General features: G+C 34.0%; 6 protein-coding genes across 6 annotated transcripts; 2 read left to right on the top strand and 4 right to left on the bottom strand.

Moving 5' to 3' along the window:
• Positions 1 to 118: 118 nt before the first annotated feature.
• Positions 119 to 1,042, bottom strand: rplP0 (uL10 family ribosomal protein; the record flags this gene model as incomplete). The annotated part of the gene is made up of 1 exon (XM_020571727.1): positions 119 to 1,042. The coding sequence occupies one exon, from the start codon at positions 1,040 to 1,042 to the stop codon at positions 119 to 121; it is 924 nt and encodes a 307-aa protein (XP_020438250.1).
• Positions 1,043 to 1,556: 514 nt separating this feature from the next.
• On the top strand, positions 1,557 to 2,976 carry acmsd (amidohydrolase family protein; the record flags this gene model as incomplete). The annotated part of the gene is made up of 4 exons (XM_020571728.1): positions 1,557 to 2,374; positions 2,470 to 2,618; positions 2,698 to 2,818; positions 2,955 to 2,976. 4 exons carry the CDS (start codon positions 1,557 to 1,559, stop codon positions 2,974 to 2,976), a joined length of 1,110 nt encoding a protein of 369 aa, XP_020438251.1.
• A 135-nt stretch (positions 2,977 to 3,111) lies between these two features.
• On the bottom strand, positions 3,112 to 7,653 carry PPL_00709 (P-type ATPase; the record flags this gene model as incomplete). The annotated part of the gene is made up of 3 exons (XM_020571729.1): positions 3,112 to 6,306; positions 6,390 to 6,958; positions 7,404 to 7,653. The coding sequence occupies 3 exons, from the start codon at positions 7,651 to 7,653 to the stop codon at positions 3,112 to 3,114; spliced, it is 4,014 nt and encodes a 1,337-aa protein (XP_020438252.1).
• Positions 7,654 to 12,476: 4,823 nt separating this feature from the next.
• PPL_00710 (alpha-L-fucosidase) lies at positions 12,477 to 14,168 on the bottom strand (the record flags this gene model as incomplete). Its single annotated transcript, XM_020571730.1, has 4 exons — positions 12,477 to 12,860; positions 12,937 to 13,764; positions 13,840 to 13,908; positions 14,163 to 14,168. The coding sequence occupies 4 exons, from the start codon at positions 14,166 to 14,168 to the stop codon at positions 12,477 to 12,479; spliced, it is 1,287 nt and encodes a 428-aa protein (XP_020438253.1).
• Positions 14,169 to 14,411: 243 nt separating this feature from the next.
• On the bottom strand, positions 14,412 to 15,952 carry snf12-2 (CHC group protein; the record flags this gene model as incomplete). Its single annotated transcript, XM_020571731.1, has 2 exons — positions 14,412 to 14,669; positions 15,014 to 15,952. 2 exons carry the CDS (start codon positions 15,950 to 15,952, stop codon positions 14,412 to 14,414), a joined length of 1,197 nt encoding a protein of 398 aa, XP_020438254.1.
• A 2,594-nt stretch (positions 15,953 to 18,546) lies between these two features.
• PPL_00712 (uncharacterized protein) lies at positions 18,547 to 21,292 on the top strand (the record flags this gene model as incomplete). The annotated part of the gene is made up of 5 exons (XM_020571732.1): positions 18,547 to 19,057; positions 19,177 to 19,277; positions 19,603 to 19,842; positions 19,923 to 21,168; positions 21,273 to 21,292. 5 exons carry the CDS (start codon positions 18,547 to 18,549, stop codon positions 21,290 to 21,292), a joined length of 2,118 nt encoding a protein of 705 aa, XP_020438255.1.
• Positions 21,293 to 21,546: the final 254 nt, after the last annotated feature.

Genomic DNA, 21,546 nt, shown 5'->3' on the forward strand with positions numbered 1-21,546 from the left:
AAGATAAACAATAATGAAAAGTGCATGCATAATATAAAAGGATTGTTTTATAAACACAGATAGTGATCAAATTTATTTAAAAATTCTCTTTCTAATTGATTCGCATGTTTGACTATGCTTAATCGAAGAGACCCATACCCATATCTTCGTCGGAGGCTTCCTCTGGCTCTTCCTTCTTGGCAGCAGCTGGAGCAGCGGCGGTTGAGGCGGCAGCAACTGGGGCAGCTGAGGCAACTGGGGCGGCAGAGAGGGCAGCTTTGAACTTGTCGGCGGCTGGGAAAGAGTACTCGGTCTCCAAGGAGATGGCCAAGAGATTCTTGTAGGCGTTCAACAAGCTGTGTGGGATGGAAGCAACGGTTGGGTAACCGATCTCCAAAGAGATGGCAGCAATGTTGGCAACACCAGTCTTGAACTTGGCGATCAAGTCTTCTTCAGTGATGGATGGTGAATAGCATGCACCTTGATCGTAGACGATCTTCATCTCCAAACCATAGGTGAATGGCTTGATGTTCAACTTTTGAAGAAGGGTAGCTTCGGAGGCACCGACCTTTTGACCGACCTTGATCAAATGGACTTCCTTTTCAATATCGATTTGACCCTTGTTGATCTTGGTGGCAATCTTGAGATCTTGAAGGAAAGAAGTTTGGGTTGGCTCCAAACCGGTTGGACCGGCTGGAACGATGACGTCGACTGGAGCGAAGACACCAACCTTGGCTGGTGCACCAACACGTTGACCCTTGACGATTGACTTGATTTCAGTCAAATTGTCCTTGGCGAAAATGATGGCAGTGTTGGACTTCAAGTGTGGGAGCAAAGCTTCCAACTCTGGCTTGGTTTCCAACAAGTCACGGACGACCTTACGGATCATAGTCTTCTTACCCATAAGAACACCACCCTTACCACGGAGAGCAATACGGATCTTTTGCAATTGGTTGGAACCGACGAAATCGGCTTGGGCGATGATCATTCTATCGTAAGTGGTGAAAAGCTTGGTGGCCTTCTCAATGAAGGTAGTCTTTCTCTTGTTTCCTCCTCCTGACATCTTGTGCTTGTGTTAGAAGTTCTTTCGATTTAAAGTTGAAATCTAAACATTTGTGTAGGTAGTAGAGGTGGATTGTTGATAACATGTTAGAATCTAATAGGATACATCATTTCTATTACAAATAAAGATAGATTTATTACATACAAGATCAAACAGCGGATAAAGGATACGATCATTTCAACTGGCTGATATAGGCGAGCGCAGCAACCGAGTCAGTCATTCACCACACACACTTGAAAAAAAACCAAATTTGAGAAATTTATTTTAATTTATTTTATTTTTATTTTTCAAATTTTGTTTCACATTTTCATTTTTTTTAATTTTTTTTTTTTGTAGTATTATGCAAATGAAATGGAAAAAACACAATTTTTTAATGAAATTTCCCAACATAATAACACAAACAAACAACAACGATATTACGATCTAATAATAATAATCATATTGTTAATTTGTTAATTAGTTAAATTAGTTAATTAGTTAAATTAGTTAGTTTTTAAAGTTTAGATTTTAAATAATGACATCTACAACTACAACATCAACAACCACTACAAATGCTTCGATTCCGACATCGTCGGAACAAGTTGTCGATAGACCTTTGAAGATAGATTTACATACACATATCTTACCAAAGAATTGGCCAGATTTAAAGCAAAAGTATGGATATGGTGGTTGGGTTTCTTTAGATCATCATTGTTCGTGTAAAGCAAAGATGGTTATCGATGGAAAGTTCTTTAGAGAGATCGATTCCAATTGTTGGGACCCAGAGGTTAGAATCAAGGAAGCCGATCGTGATGCCTGTGACATCCAGGTACTCTCTACTGTACCGGTGATGTTCTCATACTGGGCAAAGGCTGCCGACGCTCTCGATCTCGCGCAATATCTCAACGATCACATCGCTCAAGTGGTTAGCGAGAATCCAAAGCGTTTCGTCGGTCTTGGCACTCTGCCAATGCAAGACATCGACGCATCGATCCAAGAGTTGAGACGGTGCAAGCTTGAGTTGGGTCTGTCGGGTGTTCAGATCGGTACAAACATCAACGGTACCAATCTCGACGATCCAAAGTTTTTCCCGCTCTTTGAGGAAGCCGAGAAGTTGGGTGCAGCCATTTTCATTCATCCATGGGAGATGATTGGTCGTGATCGTATGCCAAAGTACTGGTTACCGTGGCTTGTCGGTATGCCAGCAGAGACCTGTCTAGCGATGTGTTCAATGATTTTCAGTGGTATCTTTGAGAAACTTCCGAAACTCAAAGTTTGTTTTGCACATGGTGGTGGATCATTCCCATTCACAATCGGTAGAATCGAACATGGTTTCAATGCCAGACCAGATTTGTAAGTGTGAATTATAATAGTTACAATACTTTCCACTTTTAATCAATCAATTAGTTATAAGCTAACTTTGTTTTATTATTTTTTTTATTTTACAGATGTGCAGTTGATAATCCAATTAACCCAAGAGATTATATTGGTAAATTCTGGGTTGATTCGTTGGTACATGATGAAGAAGCATTAAAGTTTTTAGTTAAATTAATGGGTGAAACCAAAGTTTGTTTAGGTACTGATTATCCATTCCCACGTAAGTATAATATTATTAAGCATAGCAGTGTAGATAAATTTAATAAGTTTGATATTAACAATCATTTTTCATTTTCAAGTTGGTGAATTAGTACCTGGAGAACTTATTCAATCAGTTAAAGATTTCAGTGAAGATACAAAGAATAAATTATTAGGTGACAATGCTTTAGAGTTTTTAGGTTTGACAAAGGATCGTTTCCTGTAGATTAACCAATACAAATCAATCAATTAATCAATCAATTAATGTATATGGCTAACTATGCTGCTTTACTACCTCGACTCCTTAGTTAATTATTTATAAATAATCCCAATTTCCAATTTCTTTTTTAAATAAAAGTATATTTATTAAAATCATTTAGATTAGATTTGTTTATAAATTAAAGTTAAATATATATATTTTATTTTAAAGTTCGTTTTAATTAAAGCTTTTTCTGTTTGTTTTTTTTGTTGTATAGAAAAAGTTAAGATTATTATTATTATTATTTTTAAGTATACTACAAGTGTTGAGCGTTTCCATCACTTCCTAAGTTCTCACCAGGATGAGAGAATGCATATCCAGTATTCTTCTTTGATACTTTATTCGATTTGATCCATGTGAAGAAAGGAATTCTTGATTTCTTCTTCTTACCACTAGAGCTGAGATCGGTAACTTTGAATTCTTCGATTGCACCTTGTGGGTTTGGACCGAGACCCTTCTCGACAAACACCATTGGATCTGGTTTGCCACGGAACTTCTCAATCTCTTGTACGATTTGGAATGGATAGGGTCTGATATCTCTTTGTAGGATTTTGTACAAACTGTCCAACAGTAGACAGATAACAGGTATGCAGAGGAGACACAACCAAAAGTCGGCAGTTGCAAATGTATGGTAGGCGATCTGATAGACTTCACCAGACGCTGGAGAACCGGCAGCTCTGATGCTTGCGAGAATCGCTTGCCACAGGAACCAAATAAGAATACTTCCCCAAATAGAGAAATGTGTGAGCCATGTCCAGTAGCGGGTTTCAAGTGCCAGCTTCAAGTTGACAGTGATTACGACGAGAATGAAAACGAATTGACCCATGCACCAGAAGTCCAGAGTCTGACCATTTGAGAATAGAACAGCACCCTTGGCAAATATAGCGTAAACCGAGAAGAAAATAACTACAGAGTGAACCAATGCCTCACATAACCACATCCAGAGAATCTTTAGATTGAACTCTGAATCTTTCTGACCGGATTTGTAGAGCTGTGGATATTTCATGGAGCTGGCGGCACCGACATCCTGATCAAAGATTGCATATATAATAATTGGAAGACCAGTAAAGATAACGTTGAAAACAGCGATAGACAGTGAATCGAATAGAGTTTGCACCGAGTAAAGATTGAATATACCAAACCAGAACTGTGTCATGGCGAACACCATGTTCTTGTAGAAACAGTAGAGCATCAGACGACTGTTACGCTTGTAGTTCCAACGACCATGTACGACAACCAGTTTGTAGAGGAAACGGAATTGCGCAATCGAGTAATCCGATGCCATCACAGCTTGCATACCTTCGTTACCAGAGATACCGACACCGATGTGTGCAGCTTGGATCATACTGACGTCGTTGGCACCGTCACCAATGGCAAGTGTGACTGCACGCAATGTGTCACGAACCAACTTTACAACCTGTGCCTTTTGGAGTGGAGTGGTACGACAACAAATAACTGCCTTACAGTTACTGGCAAGAGTGAGGAACGGATCTCTGAGAACACCTTCGAGCGCGTAGTTAAGACAACTACCTTCGACGACCAGCGCGAAACCATTGTGAGGGAAGTCTTGAATGTTATCAGAGAAGTAGGCATCCATTGCACCACGAATCTGCTCGTGTACATCCTCTTGTGTCTTACCATTGAGAATGATAATCTTCATATCGGATGTTAGTAATTGACATGAGAAACCAATGTTGATCGCTGTTTCTTGTTTGTCACCGGTGAGTACCCAAATCTTGATGTTGGCTTTGGCAAGACTGGCAATGGCTTGTGGAACACCAACTTGAAGCTTGTCTTCGATAGCAGTTGAACCGAGAAGTGTTAGATTTCTCTCTATCAACTCGGCAACACGATCCATCTTTTCATCGTGATCTTGAATTGAGACCGCTGCCTCTTTGTATTGTTCGTTCCAAGCATGGTATTCCTCTTCTGGTATAACGGCATATGCCAGGCAGAGTGTACGAAGACCATCCGCTGCAAAGTCTTGTAGGAATTCCAAAGTGATTGCATGAAGTTCATCTTGGTCCTTTCTCAACAATGGTAGAACGGTTGAATCGGCACCCTTTGTATAGATGATAATACGACCTTGTGGATCACGAACAATAATTGACATACGCTTACGATCACTGTTGAACTCTAGGATATTTAGGAATTCGAAACGTTCCAGCTTTCCACGAGCGTTGATTGTGATAACTGTTGGTTCACGACTGTAGAATGCGTAACCTATGTTCTTGGCGGCCGTAACCAATGCAGCTTCGTCGGGCGATGATGCTTCGTACTCGATGACAGAGTCATCCTTGTTGGGACGATCGGCAATAACTGTGTGACAGACGGCCAACAGTGTAAGGAATTGATTGATAATCTCTGACTGTTCACTGGCTTCGTCGAGATGATCTAGAATACGACGATCTCTGAAACCAAAGTTGGGATCGGCACCTGGAATACCTTCGTTGGCGGATTGACTGATCTTTTGGAACTCGACACGATCCTTTGATGGATCGATAGCACTACCGTAGACCATCTTACCGACTGAACATCTGATAAAGTCCATCTGATTTCTTGTTAGAGTACCGGTCTTATCGGAGAAGATGTACTCGATCTGACCGAGTTCCTCACTGAGATTGGAGGTACGTGAACGAGCTGGTGTGTCTGATTCCGGATGGTACATATCTAAATCCCATGAAATATAGACTGCCTGTGCTACTTTTACCAACTCCAACGAGACATACAGTGAAATGGGAATCATAACGGCAAACGTAATCATAAACGAGAGGAAGTTCTTTGCAGAGTCACGAACAGAGCTAGAATCGAATGCTAAATACCAAGTGTCTTTGTTGTTACTGGTCTGTACGACACTGACCACCGTCGAGATGACACAAACAATAAACATAATGGAGAACAAGTTGATGAGAGCACGATTCACTAGTTTCTCGAGTGTGGAACGCTTCGATGGTGCATCTGTAGAGTTTTGCATGATCTTTGTATCCTCGCCAGAGTAGACAACGACACCGTAGATCCAATCGGTATTTCTAAGTACACAACCTCTGAGAAGTGTTTGTTGGTTGGTCAATGGGTATTTAATATCGGTTGGACTGTTACCAAGTGCAATTGAACCACGGAATGTATAGATAACATTGTTTGGATGTTCACACTCTACGAAACCCTTAAACATTGACAGATCCTCTTCGTTTCTGAGAAATTCATAGGTTTGTGGAAGTGCTTGACGCTGCTTCAGATTGGTCTCACCGTCGAGATTCGATGTTTCAATATAACAAATACCATGTTGCTCCGATGAATTCAACAGAACCATATCCGCTGGGAATCTTTCACCCTTATTCACTTTAACTATATCTCCAACCGAAACTTTTCTCCATGCTTCCTCTCCAAATGCCTGTCCTTTTAATACCTTTGCTGGTAAATTATTAATTTTATTATCTGATTGTCTACGTTTCTATAATTATATAAAAGTAATAGTTATTGTTTTGTTAATATATATTAATGTTTTATATTATCTATTTAATAATGTTTACTTACCATATCTTCTACACCTTCTTTAACTGCTGTAACTGCAAGTACAAAGATTAAGGGTGCAATAGTTGTATATGGATTGATTGGTGAAAGACCGAATGGAATGACCTGTACGATGGCGATGATGAGGAAATAAAAGTTTGCTGCTCTTCTGAATTGTTCGTAGAGATTCTTTGGAATGAATGATATAATCGAGTATTTCGTTGTTTTAATCTTGTTATCTGTAAACTTGGAGGTGACGTTTCGAGCCGCATCGTTGATATATATATTTCTAGCTTCTCCAACGTACTTCTTCTTCTTGTGTTTCTTTAGTGGCTTGGCCGATTTCTTTGGCTTCGATGGACGCAGTGACGACGACTTCTTGGGCATACCCTGACGACCGCCTGGCGGTGAGCCTCCGGAGATCGACACCGATGAATTTCTGCCGAGTGTTCCCGAACTACCATGTTGACTGCCACCCATGCTAGACGACGAACCACCCACAACGTCCGCTGAGGGAAGTGGAATTGTATCTTTATCCATTGTTGGACTTGTATGTCCCTCTGGCGAATCTAAAATCCAACCTTTATTAAACTCTATAAAATATGAATGGTTTTATAAATATTTGTTGTTGTCGTTGTTAAGTTAATAAATAAATAAATATATAAAAATACAATATTATTGATTGATTGATTGATTGATTGATCAAAATGAAAAGAATAAACAATTTTTTTGTTTGTTAAACAGTGATGGCAAATAGAAAAAAAAAAATAGATGTGTTAGGAGATTTGTTTTTTGCAAAATTTTTTCTCTTTTTGAAATAAAATTTATAAATTATTTCAAAAAATTCAAAAAAAAAATAGATGAGGAGGTTTTTTTTTTTTTTGATTTTCAAAAAATGGTGTAACTGATAAAAATGATGGTTTTGGAATGTTTCAAAAAAAAAAAAAAAAAAAAGATTACCAGATGGTTCGATGATTTTTTTTTTGTTTTTTTTGATTTGGTTTTTGGTTTAAGTTTTTTTTTGTTTTTTATACATACGGTCAGAGTTATTTGATTGTACAGAATGATTCAAATTTGGATTATATTGTTGTTGCAGTAAGTTACTTTGACTCTGAATGCTGCTGCTATTGTAATTGGTTGTTGTTGTAGTTGTTGTTGTAGCTCCGTAACTACTACTGGTGCTGCTGTCACTACTAATACGACTACTATTACTATTACTACTCGTATTTAATGTTGGGTCTTCAAAGGGAATGTTACCCTCTCGCTTATCTGCTGACGGACTTTCCATCTTTTTTTGTTTTGTTTTTATTTTAATTTATATTATTATGTTGATCTTGATGATGATGATGATAGTTGGTTGGTTGGTTGATTTCGATCAAAATCACCTTTACACAACTAAACTAAAAAAAGTAGTACTTTTTATATGAATTGTTGTGAGGTTGAAGGTGGTTGGTTGTTAAACAAAAAAGAAAAAAATAAAACTTGGAGATGATATTTTTTGGATGTTGTTTTTTTTTTTGGTTTTTTGTTGTTATTAGGTGTTGTCGGTGAGTTGGATCTCTGTCTTTAAGTTCTGTTTTGTTCTGTTCTGACACAAAATTGTAAAGTGTGTGACTCTAAATTTAAATAGGTTGTGAGTGAGTGAGTGTGTGTTTGTTTGTTGTAATGTTGTTGGAGTCTCTGATTTTGGTGGCTATCAGACCTGTGTAACCATTTATAAGGTTGTGACGTCTCTTTCCTAAGTACGAAAGAATTTATTTGATTCGATTAAATTAAATCAAATAACACAATGGTTAGAGATTTTGTTGCTTACAATCAAACAATATCGATGTTGATTGACTGATTCGATGTTAATAAATTAAAGATGTTTATTTATAGTTTATTCTTTAATTTAATTAACTAACTATAAATAAATATAAAAATATGGTTTCTTTAAAGAATTATTATCATAATAATAAACATAAATTATAGAACAGTCGGGTATATCGATATAGTAGTTTAGTTTAGTCTAGTTTTGTTTTGCTTCAATTCAAATATAATAGTGTAGTATAATGATGATGATATTATTATTGATATAATATTGGAAATTAAGAGATTTAATAAATTTGATTTAAATATATATGTGTCAATTGTATTGTTAACAAATTAATTGATAATTGAATGAAAAAAACGATTGGTAGGTAGTAAAAAGTGTATGATAGGAGAGTTATAATTAAACGATTCAATTACCTTTTGTTCGTTTGTTATTGTTAATTTGATTATATTATTCTTTTTATTTTTGTTATTTTTATTATTTCTTATTATTTTTTATTATCTATTATTATTTTTACTGTTATTTATTTTGATGGTACTAAAATTAGACAACAATGGAGAATAAATAAATTATATATATATATATTGGTATTAATATTTATTAAATTATAATTATATTATATTATATTATATAGATGGTTATTGGTTTGAAATCTATTAGATTAAAAATTGGATTTTAAAATTTATAAAACTGATATGGTTACTACTAATAATATTATCGTGTTTCTTCTTTAAATTAAAATAGGGCGTAGTCAAAGTGTGAATGTTTGGGAAATAGATAGATAGATATAATATATAGATGGATGGATGGAAGGGCTGATTGGTGAATGAAGAGTGATTTGTGTAAAAATCAATCCAAACAAATCAAATCTTTTAAATACTAAATGATGATAATGCAGGATTGTCTTGTTGTTGTTGTTTGAAGGTTATAAAATTAACTTATCCAAATATATATGTATTTGTGAAAATAAATAATATAAATGTTTGTTTGTTTAAACTTAAGTTAGCCTGCCTGACAAAACACTGTAGTAATGATACACACAAATTCGTTTTTATTTTAATATAATTATTTCAATAAAAAATAAAAATACAACAAACAAATAATTATGTTTTAATACAATATATATATAAATTCTATTTTATTTTAAATTTTGAATTTGAAAGGAAAAAAAAAAGAAGCAAAGGTTAAAGAAAGTAAAAGAAAAAGAGTGTATAAAGTGATTTACAGAAGAAACAGTGTATACTTCTTGTTTTTTCTTTACAGTCGGTCAGTGTGGTGGTGGTGGTATTCGTTGGTGAAGATAGGTGGTTTGGTGTTGGAAACCAAAAACAAGGAAAGTAATAAAGAAATAAAAAAACCAAAAATTATTATGTGTCACGCTATCTACTAAAAAAGTGGGTGTGTGGAATTGAATTGAAATATAAATATGGTGGTAGTGTGTGTGAGTGAGTGTGTAGTGGTTATTTGCAACAAACATTCCATTCTAAACTATAATGTGAAGATGGAGTGGTTGTACTTTTTTCTTTTATTTTTTGATTTGAAATTTCAAGATTTCATTCCACAGACTATTTATTTTTTAATATTATTATTCATTGTAAACAATTATTATTATTATATTATTTGAATAATTCTTTCTATAGAAACCTAAATTTTTAATTTTGTTTTATTTTCTAATTTGTAAACATACCTTATTAAGTTGAATTTATACTAAAGTAGCTCCTACTTATTTTATTTAATTATAATTATAATTTACTTTCTTAGAGAGAGAGATTGACTTTCTGTACTGTTTAATAAATAAAATAAATAAATAAATAAATAAAATAAATATATATTGATATAAGTATGTAATAAATTGTGTTTTGGAATGAGTTAAGGTGTGGCTATGTTGTATTGTATGAGTGTTGAATATTGAGAAAACTATGTAACCTAAAGCTGAATAGATTGGTGAGCAAACAGTTTTGGGTAGTTGTTTGTTTCACTCAATTGTTCTCAGTATAACGCGCGTTGTGAAGTAACAATTGAAAGCGTAGAAAGAAGATAGAGCTCTATTGTTTTTATTTAATTAATAGATGCTATTGAGTGTGTTTGAGCATTGAAACTTTGAAGAGAATCTGATAAATTATAAGGTACCAATATAACAATAGACTAATTAGTGTGTGTGTGTGTGAAGTGGTGGGTGATAGACTAGTACTTATAGGTATAAAGTGTAGTGTTTTAGATTAAGGATGTTTTTGTTTTATTATTATTGTTGTTTTTTTAAAATTTACAAAAGATTGAAAAAGTAGTGTAGAGCAAACAGTGTGTGAAGTGTAAAGATGTATGAGTAGTGTGTGTAAATAAGTATAAAAGAACTTTTGACTGACTTGGCAAAATCTATTATTTATTATTATTATTATACAAAATATGTTGAATGTTTGTCAAAATTGGACTTTAATCGATTTAGTCAAGACGACCTTCTTCTTTTTAAGTTTCTATTCAAAAGTTACAAACAGATTTAAAAAGAAACCTTTTTAGTTTAGAAAAAAAATTGTAAAAAATCAAATTTTAATTAAATTAAAAATATAACCCTACTATTTTGGGTGAATGGTTGCCAAAAAAACCTAAAAAAAAAACTGCAAAACATTCTAGATCTTCAAAAAAAATAATTATATTACTTTATTAATGTTTACAAATTGGACAAATATTTTTCTACACCTAAATAAATAAATATTTTATTTGATATATATTTCTAAATAATAATAATAAATAAATATTAATATTTATTACAAAAATTAAAAAATAAATTGAAATACTTAAATTAATTATTAAGATGTTTGTCGTTCCAATTCGAAAAAAATTATTCATCATAAATTAAATAAATTTTGTTTTAAAAACTGATCATCATTAATTTAAATGTTGTCGTGAATTTTGTTTTAAAGGACCCCAAATATGGAAATTGTGATATATGATGTATGTTGTTGAATACAACCTACTAGTCGTTAAATTAATTAAAGAAAAAACAAAAAAAAAAAAGAAAAATTTGACAACACACGGTTTGTTGCTTTTAAAAAATTGTCTTGGATTGAACAACAAAATTTTTAAGATTAAAATTTTTTGTACTTTAATTAATCATTGTGAAATTTACAATTATTTAAAGAAAGATATTATTTGATATAGTTAGTTCTAAAAAGAAAATAACTATTGAAAAAATTTAATGAACTTAATAAAAACAAAAAAAAAAAAAAACAAAAAAAAGTCATTATTCAATATTGGTATTTTCAACTGCACGATTTATATTTTTGCACCCATAATCAAATGCTGACAATCAAGTTAATTTTTAAAGACATTGATAGAACATACAATTCATACTTACCTGATGACGATGATTTGGTGATCACCTCAGGCCAAATCGTCTCTTTTCGTCCTTCCTCTTGCACACCTGGGAGGTGTTAAGGCGACTATCCGTAAGGCTAGTCGGTTATCTAATTTCTGGTAGTGGTGGAGTTTGCGCTCGTCGCATCTCCACTGTACACAATTAAAAAAAAAGATAAAAACCATTAATACTTTAATTATTATTTGATAATCATATGCTGACTATCAAATTAATTTTTATTGATTTTGTATTTTTGTTAAGCTTCATCCCGTTATGTATCAATTCTTTAAATCATTATCTAACTCTATTTTTGATATTACCTATTGTTGTCATCTTGGTGACCAGGATCTAGTGAAAAAAAATTAATATTCTCTTTCCGATGTATTGCTCCGATGTCGAGAGAGTCATCATATTCAATTGCAATAAAACTAAATTTTTTTTTTTTTTTTGCGAATATTCAAGTATATTTGTTTGATGAAATTTCATTTAAAACAGAGTCAACAGTCGGAAATAATATAATAGGAATACACATGTGATAAGATTTAAAAATAACCATAACAAAGATACTTTGTTAAAAGACATAAAATAAACACGATTTAGATGATTAAAATTCATACTTACCTGATGACGATGATTTGATGATCAAAACAGGTCAAATCATCTCTCTTCAACTTTCCTCTTGCACCACTGGAAAGAGTTTAGGCGACTGTCCGTAAGGCTAGTCGGTTATCAAATTTCTGGTAGTGGTGGTGTATGCGCATGTCGCATCTCCACTATACATTAAAAAATATAAAGATAAATAAATAAATACTAAATATAGACAAGATTGCTAATTTACCATTACTATTCTCGTAAAGGTTTAAGTATCTAATAAGAATTGAATAGATATGATGATTGATACTACTGGTGACAACCGTTCATTCATCTATATTTAGTATTTATTTATTTATTTAACATTTTCAAGTTTGAAAGTATAGACTCCATGTGGAGGGTATTCAGTAGGTGTCAATGATGGAAGTTTAATGGTTAATCCATGTCCGGAAGAGGCAGAGAATTGGATTGGATGTCCATATCCCAACAATGTGACAATAGTATTCTTTGATGTGATCGGTGCATTCAAATAGAGAGTACTGTCAGTGTCCCAATTGTAAGAGAAGGCATAAACTGCTCCAGTTTCTAAATTTGTAGTATACCAAATGTCTTCGGCAATAGTATCATTCTGTACTCTCCAAAAAGTAGTATTATAAATGGCTTCACCATTTACTTCCAACCATTCACCTATCTCTATTAATCTTTCTTGCATAATCATTGGTATAACACCATCACTTGTCTAGAGATAGAAAGCGAAAAGTTAGCATAAACAAGATACATACTGTATGTCCAAATATTCAATTATTATTACTTACTGGTCCAACATCTAACAATAGATTTCCACCACAACTTACTGTGGAAACTAGTGTTTGAAGAAGTGTTGAGATATTCTGATATTCAGAGAGTGGCTCATTCTGATTGTATCCCCAACTAGTTCCAATGGTATAGCAGTTCTCCCATTTCCTCTTGATGAGATATCCAGGGTTGAATCTATCACTCGGTGTAATGAATCCACCATTCTTACCGTCACAATCCAATCCCCAACGGTCATTTACAACGACTGAATCTTTCACAGTGGAGTTATTGTAGAGCCAAGCCAGAAACTCTGCCGATTGCCAATAGGTACTATTCTCACCTTCGTCGCCATCCGCCCAGACAATCGATGGTTCGTAGCTATTGACAATATCATAGAGTTGTGGCATCAGTACCTGTGTCACATAGTTATTGGTTGTTGGTGGACTACCGGAATTAACATCGGCAATATACAGAGGATTGTACCATTCGAAAAGAGAGTGATACAGTCCCATGTGTAGTCCAGCATTCTTTACCGATTTACTAAGCGCTCCAACGATATCTAAACCTGGCCCAATGTTGACAGAGTTCCAACCCCACGATTGAGGAGATGGCCACATAGTGAATCCTTCATGATGTTTACTGGTGAAAACAACATATTTTGCACCAGACTTTACGAAAAGATCGGCCCATTCATCTGGATCGAAAAGCGCTGCCTTAAACATAGGTGCAAACTCTTGATATGTAAACGACGCTCCAAATGTCTTATTATGATATTCAGAGGTAGCACCACCATCTGTTTTATCACCATTATATAAAGTCCACCAATACCATTCTGCAGATGGCCATTGCTAATGATTTAAATTAATTATTATTAAATTCATTACAACCAGCCTAATATTACAAATACTATATTTTTAACTTACAGGTACAGCAAAAGCAGGTACAGAATAAACACCCCAATGAATAAAAATACCAAATTTAGATTGATCATACTACAAACAAATAAAAAAATTGATTATTAATAATTAAAGTAAAAATTTATTAAACTCTTATCATCTAAATATCATACCCATTTAGGTAAAGGTCTAGAGTTTATACTAGGCCAATTCGGTTGATATTGACTATATGCCAAAGATATAAATAAAATAACAATAAATAAAATAGACTTAATCATTCTATGATAATTGTGATAATTGTAAAACAAAACATACTAAAATAAATATTAGTGATTAACAGTTCTTCTTACCACCATTTTAATAATTTGGTTTGATTTATAAAATACCCCATTATTTAAAAATAACAACCAGATATTTTTATCTGAATGGAATTTCTGTTTGATTGATCACATAGATAAATTAAAAAAGTAATAATGTTTTTTGTTTGTTTAAGAAGTTTTAAGTTTAGTTTATTTAGTTTAGTTTAGTTTAACATGGTTTTGTTTTGTTTTGTTTGGTGAGTGATGGATTTGTTTTTTTTTTGATATTGCTAATTTTAATTAACTACTGGAATCTGTTTGTGGTGTTGATGGAACCACTGTTTGTGGTGTTGGTGTGGGTGTTGCTTGTTTCGATAGGAATCGTTGTACGGTGTCTTCCATCATTGGTTGGTAGTAGAACGACGAGTGACGTTCCTCTTCGAATCCGGTCGATGGCATCGATTTCGAAATCTGATAGTCTTTGATCTGTTGGTGGACGAGCTCACTGAGGAATCCGAGTGGATCCTCCGAGAGTTTCTCCATGAAGCCATGTTTACGCTTGTGATTGTGAATCTTGATGATCGATTGATTGATCTCCTCGTCGAGCGACTGAATCTCCTTTCTCGGGAGTGGTGTCTGTTGTGCGTAGATCTGGTCGTCCACCTCCACCTGAATATCGAACGCCTGCTCATAGTCTCTGGGATCGCCAGACAATCTCAACTGATAGTTAAACTCCAATGGATCCGACGGTCCCAAGTGTTCTCTCAACAACTGTGGAATCTGACTGAATTGTAAAACGTCTTGATTGAAAATCTAGTTGTTGTTGTTGTTCATTCATTCCATAACATTAATTAATACCAATATTCAATAGCTGCAGCAATATAATACAATATTTTACTTACATTCTTTAATGCTTCATCACAAATAATCTTTTTACTCTCGATGTCTAGGAGTTTGTTGATCTTTATGTAGTGCCAGAGCGATGCTATAATCTTTGGCTTGGTGTCTGTGTGTATGTTTAGGAGTTGTGAGAGTGGACCGAGTACTTTGCTCTTCTGTGGTGTATGATCCAGGTGCATAAGAATCTTAATGTCCAGCTCCTGATTGCCGTTTCTCTTGATTTCAAATCCGTCGGTCTCTGCGAACGATTGCGACTTGTCCCATTCGCAACTATCGCGATGTCCAATCTGTACGAATATCTTTTTAAAGAATGAGCTAAATTTACGTTTCTGTTGTTTTGTAGATGATCCAGACTGTTTGGAAACACTGCTACTACCTGAACTTCCTGCAACGACACTACTGACTCCACCGATACCACCGACTCCACCGATTCCACTTCCACCGCCACTACCGCCACCAAGCGAAAAAGGATCGTCTAGTAGACGACCTTCGATTCTGAGTGTCCACGACGGCTTCTCGGTGACCGACATCATTGCCTTGTTATCGAGATGATAGTATGCCGATTGACAAGCATAGGTATTGTAGATCGAGAGACGCAATGTACGAAACTGTTTGCTCGATCTCGATTTCTGTGCTTCTTGCATGTCGACCAGTCGCTTTGTGATGGCGCTATCGATCTTCTTCTCAAACTCGAGGAGCTGTGTGAATAGCAGACACTCTGGTGCGTAACGAACCAGTTGTTCGACGGGCAGCGTCTGTGAAGTCGGTAGTTGTTGACATCCATTGGGATTGATAATCGATCCACCGCTACCACCACCTTTCTGCTGTTGTTGTTGCTGTTGCTGTTGTTGTGCGCTCAGAGAAGACGACGATGAAGAAGACGATGAACTTGTCTTTTGTTTCTTCTTATCTTTTTTATCACCATTATGTTTCTTTGACATTGTTATTGTTGTTTGTTTTTATTTACTACTTTTATCGAACTAATCTATTTTTAATCTATTTAATTATTCTAAAATTGGAGGTTCGATTAGTCTACTCTGAAAATTTTACAAAAAAACTGATCCACACAACTAATAAATAAAAAATATTATCTTTAATTTAAACAATAAAAAAAAAAAGGTAGCACTCAATTTTTTGAATTTTTTTTTGAATTTTTTTAAAAAAAAAAAACAACCGTTAATTTTGAGTATGATAAATTTGTCATTCATTTATTTTTATTGAAACAAAACATGTAAATTGTTTGTTGTTGTTTGTTGATTTTTAAGATCGATCGATTGTATTGTCGAATAGCATTTAGTTGAATCTGCTGTTAGTAGGTATGGCAGAGTTTGTCTTTGATAGTTGCACTCTTACCACTGTGTAAGGTCATCCGAAACATGTTAAGTGTTGAATTTGGTGAAAGAAAGCAACATTAATAACTTGGTAGATGAGCGAATGAATCAATAGTGTATGTTTAGTTGAATCAATAGTGTATGTTCAGTTGAATCAAGATTAATTAAATTTATCAATTATAGAATGTATCTCATATTATTGAAAGTTTTAAAACTAATTGTGATCTTTTATAACAGATGCTATGAATAAATAGTCTAAGCGATATTATAAACAAAAATTGTAATCATAAAAATGAATGTAAAATAATTATTATTATTTTAAAATCCAAATCTTATTATATTTAAATCAATATAAATACTTAAGGTTCATTAAATGCAAATTAATTTATTTTTAAATTTAAAGTTTTTATAAAAAAACCGTTAGTTTAAACATTTGCTGTTTTTTGGTTGGTCAAAGTTAATTAATTTAATGACAAACATTGAGTTCATTTCAGTTTATTTTATGTATATTCCGATTTCTCAAACAATCTAATTTGGTAAACAGATAATTTTTTTTTTTTTCAAACAATTGTAAGTGTATGGGAATGGTTTAGGATCTTTGGCCAATTAAAAAAAAAAATCTTTTTTTTTTTTTTTTTTCTTTTCTGGAAGTAGTTTAGTTTTAAAATAAAAAAAAAAGAAGAATAATCACCTTCCCCCTAAGATCACTTTAAGTGCACCATCGATATCAAAGTTCACACAATTCTGGGAGTTCTCATTTTAAAAAACATTGTAACCACAAGTTTTCCCCCACCACAACAAACAAACACATTAAAAATTAATTTATAAAATTTCATTTTTTTTAACAAAGTAATCATATCATTTGAAACATCCAACAAACATATATTTGCAACTTTGTGTTGTTATAGTATAACAACAACAATCACACAACACTACAAGAAAACAACAAAAAATAAAAATAATAAAATAACAATTTTAACACCACACCTCATATATATATATATTTTTTATATTACTACAAACTTTAATATTATTACTCATTATACTCATTCATTTTATCAACATTAAGATTAAATAATAACAATAGTACATATGTAAGATCATCTCACTTTATTTACAACTAGATACATCTATTTATTTTATTTATAATAAAATTTGAGATTCACGAAAGCATACACCAAAAACAACATTTACTTAATTCAAATAACCACATCCAACTCAAATTTAATCTGAATTGGTTTACCAACTAGTTGAAGTGTCAACTATATATATATATTATTTTATTAAATTTAATCGATTTAAATTGTTACTTTCTTTTTATAATTATAATTTCGACAAAAACAAACTATTAATAGCAAAAACAATAACTATCATACGATTTTAAATAGAATAGAATAGAAAAGAAAAGAAAACTAAATTTTAAAATAAAACACACAAACTGTTGCAAAATCAACAACACACAAAACAGCAAAAGTAACAAGGACATGTTACTATAGAAAGTGTGTTGTTATATATTGTTTTTTGTGTTGTTGTCATTGTAGAGTGTAGTTGGTTGTTTATTGATTTATTTTTATTTATATATGATTTCCTCATTTGATGTTATTGTTGTAATATTAATCATCAGCTAACTCTCTTAAAGAACGTTTGAATTTCATTTCAAAACTCACATTAATATAACACCTTTTAGGAGAGTTTATAAAATTTATAACAACTATAACAATAACAACAATAACTATTTCAGTAGTTTCATAGTATAGATAAGGTAGGATTGGTATTTTATTAAGTACTTAAAACAAACCACACACACTGTTTTAAACAATTTTGTTGACCACCTCACCAGTGTTTTATTTTTTTTAAAAAAGTTTAGTATTTTTTATTTTTTATTTTTTTTTGCAGATGAAACCATCATTTTCGGTTGACAATTTTTGACTAATTTGATAAACTTTATTGTATAATCTTGTGATTAATAATAATATTGTGGTTATTGTTTAATTTATTTAATATTTTGTATATCTTATTTTTATATTTTACATATATATATTTTGATATTCTTAATCAATCAATCAAACAATTAGCCATACATTACATTTTATTAATATATTAAATTGTTGATAGATCTTTTTAAAGTATTATATAGTTTAGTTTAGCTTTAGTTAGTTTTTTTTATTTAGTTAGTACAAGAAAAGTTAAGTTTTTAAAAAACAATGGATATGGAAGAAGTACAACTCGATGGAAGCAACAACAACAACAACAACAATAATAATAATAACAGCGGCGGTGGAAACAGTGGAAATATAAATACGTCAATGAATACCACTCCGGTTTTGAGTAGCAGTAATGTCAACGAGCAATTCATTGGTCAGATGGAACAGGTGTTCAAAGCCATCGATAAAGGATCGACAGGTGTCATCTCGCTCAGTCAGTTGCGCTCAGAGATCGAGGAGCTCGGTGCCGATATCGATGACAATCCTCTAATTGGACAACTCATCCAATATCTCAGACATGTACACGCTGCCGCTGCTACAGATGCCGACGATGGCAATGAGTTGTCGTCGTCCACCAACGAAGAGGACATTCTCATTGATTTCGAATCGTTTGTCAGCTCGATGACTCACTTTGTCGAAGGTGTAGACCCGAAGGAATCGAGACGTCTGCGCGAGGAACGCTTGAAACTGCCACGCTTCAAAGTGCCGGTTGAGTTGCTCAAGAAATATAGTATCACCCCAAAGGGATCGCCTATCTTGATGGCGGGTGGCGGCTCCGGTGGACAAGCCGGCGGACAATATAGCCACACCGCCGGATTCAGTCCGGCCAAGGGCAACAAGTTCAACAAGATGTTCAGTGCTCAGAAGCCGGTGATTCCGTTCGACCAATTCCAAACGCTGTTCACCAAGTTGAACTACGGCAAAGAGATACCAAAGAACAAGCTGCTGATGTTTATCAACGATTTGCCAACCGATGCCGATGGCTGTGTCGACATGAACACCTTCTTGACTGCCTACGGTGGACTGAACCATCCGATGAGTCCAAAGCTCATCTACGAGGAATCCGACGTTGTTGAGCGCGTCGAACAAGTTCAAAAGTCGGCGCTCGAGTGGAACAAGAACAACGATATCGTTCAGCAACTCAGTGAGAGCTACAAGGTGTTGGAGAAGGAATGCGAGACTTTCCAATCGGAGATTCTCTTCCTCGAGAAATCAAAGTCGCAAATGGAAGCACAGCTAAGGAAGCGCGAACAAGAGATTGAAAAGTTGAAAAAGGAAACCAAGTTTATCGATGGCATGAGAGACACCAACAAAGAGCTCGTCGTTCAAAACACCACTCTCAAGACACAGATAACAAAGATGAACTCCAACGACGCAGCACTCAGAGACAACATTGAAAATGAAAAAGAAAGAGTCAGAAACATGGAGGAACAAATGATTCTCAAGGATTTGGAAATCAAGAAATTGAATCATCAAATTAAAACCCAACAAAATATTAATTCAAAACTATCGATGGTATGTTGGAATATATAAAACACTAGTAATCTAATAATAATATTAATACTTTTGATAAATAACAATACAAAAAATATTAGATGGTATCGTTTGTAAATGAACCGGAGAAAGAAAAAGATACAAAAACTGATAGTAGTAGTGGCTCCAAGTTTAACAAGTCAAAGACATTGAAGATTACTAATAGGGAGAAGGGTAAGCCAGCTTTGACCAAACAGAAATCAGACTTTTTCGATGCACCAGTCAATAGAATATCTTCACCAACACTAGAGTCTCATCAAAGTCACAATATTTCAGTAGAGAGTTTGCGTGCAAGTCTTCAAGCAGATTCACTTCAAAAGGAGTTTGAATTGTTAAAGCAAGATCAATCATTCTCAGAGTTGGACCAATTGAAACTACAAGTACAGTCGTTTGGTGAAGAACTCTCATTGAGTTCATTCCAACCAGAGCCAGAACCAATCGCCGATGTCATTAACGAACAAACAACAACAACAACAGCACCAACACCAACAATTACACCAAGTCTATCCAACTCAAATATCGCCGCTAACACAAGTACTTCATCTTTAAGTAATACACCAATGCAATCATCTGTAAATGTAACAACAACAGCAGCAACAACGGTAACAGTAACATCACCATCAACTTCCACACCATCAACTGCCACTCCAACATCACAAACAACTTCCAATTCGACACCAAACAGTGAGAAACCAACACCAATTGTAGAACCACCTTCACCCATTGCCATTCCAACACCAAATCAATCTGTACAAACTCCATTGCGTCTAAGTTCACCATTCATTCAAACACCACCAAGCGGTTCACCAAGAACCATCCTTACTTCACCCGGATACGTTAGACAGAGTAGTCCTGCCATTACCGATAGAGCCAATCTCAACTCATCCTCACACAGTCCAGTTGCATATGTAGCTACATCTTCACCAAGCTCAACAGGCACTTCCAACAATAACAATAATAATGTCAATAACAATCCACCAGCCATCAACACCTTGGAACTACCAACACTTTCACCCAACTTCCAATCCAATCCAAATGTCGGAAGCATCAAGAGAATGAAGAAATCAGACCTCATTCGTCTTCAAATGACCGAGTTGGAGGCACACAAAGAGAGTGCTCAGAATCTTATCGACGAAACAACCACTGCACTCTCGAATCTCTACAAGAACAAAGATAACGAATTACAAAGAATGCAAAAGATGTACAACGAAGAGAAACAAGCCAACAAGTACCTCGAAAAGCAATTGACAGCTCAACTCGAGAAGAACAAAGAGCTCATTGCCGGAAAGGAAAAAAACTCATGGGGTGGTATGCAGAGTTTTTTTTCGTTTGTTTCACACTTATTGCCATCGTCTCTTCTTTGCAATGTTTCTGGTACAAGTTAGCGTAGTCTTGTATAAATATATTAATAGATAGAGACAATATAATATAAAATAAAAAATCAATTGTATAGTATATAAATAAAAACCAAATCATATTGCTTAATTTATTATAATATCTTCATTCGATTTATCAAAAATTCCACAACAAACCTCTATTTTTAAAATTTAAAGTATTAATAATAATGTGTGAAAAAAAAAGCGATGATAGTTAAACTACACCAAGTACTTGGTGTGCATATGATAATGTAATCCCATTCTCAAGGTATCTGTACGTTCCTCCCAACGATGGAGATAGTTCCCATTG

Source organism: Heterostelium album (assembly GCF_000004825.1).
Source record: "Heterostelium album PN500 unplaced genomic scaffold PPL_scaffold1, whole genome shotgun sequence".
In the NCBI taxonomy this organism is placed as follows: Eukaryota; Evosea; class Eumycetozoa; order Acytosteliales; family Acytosteliaceae; genus Heterostelium; species Heterostelium album.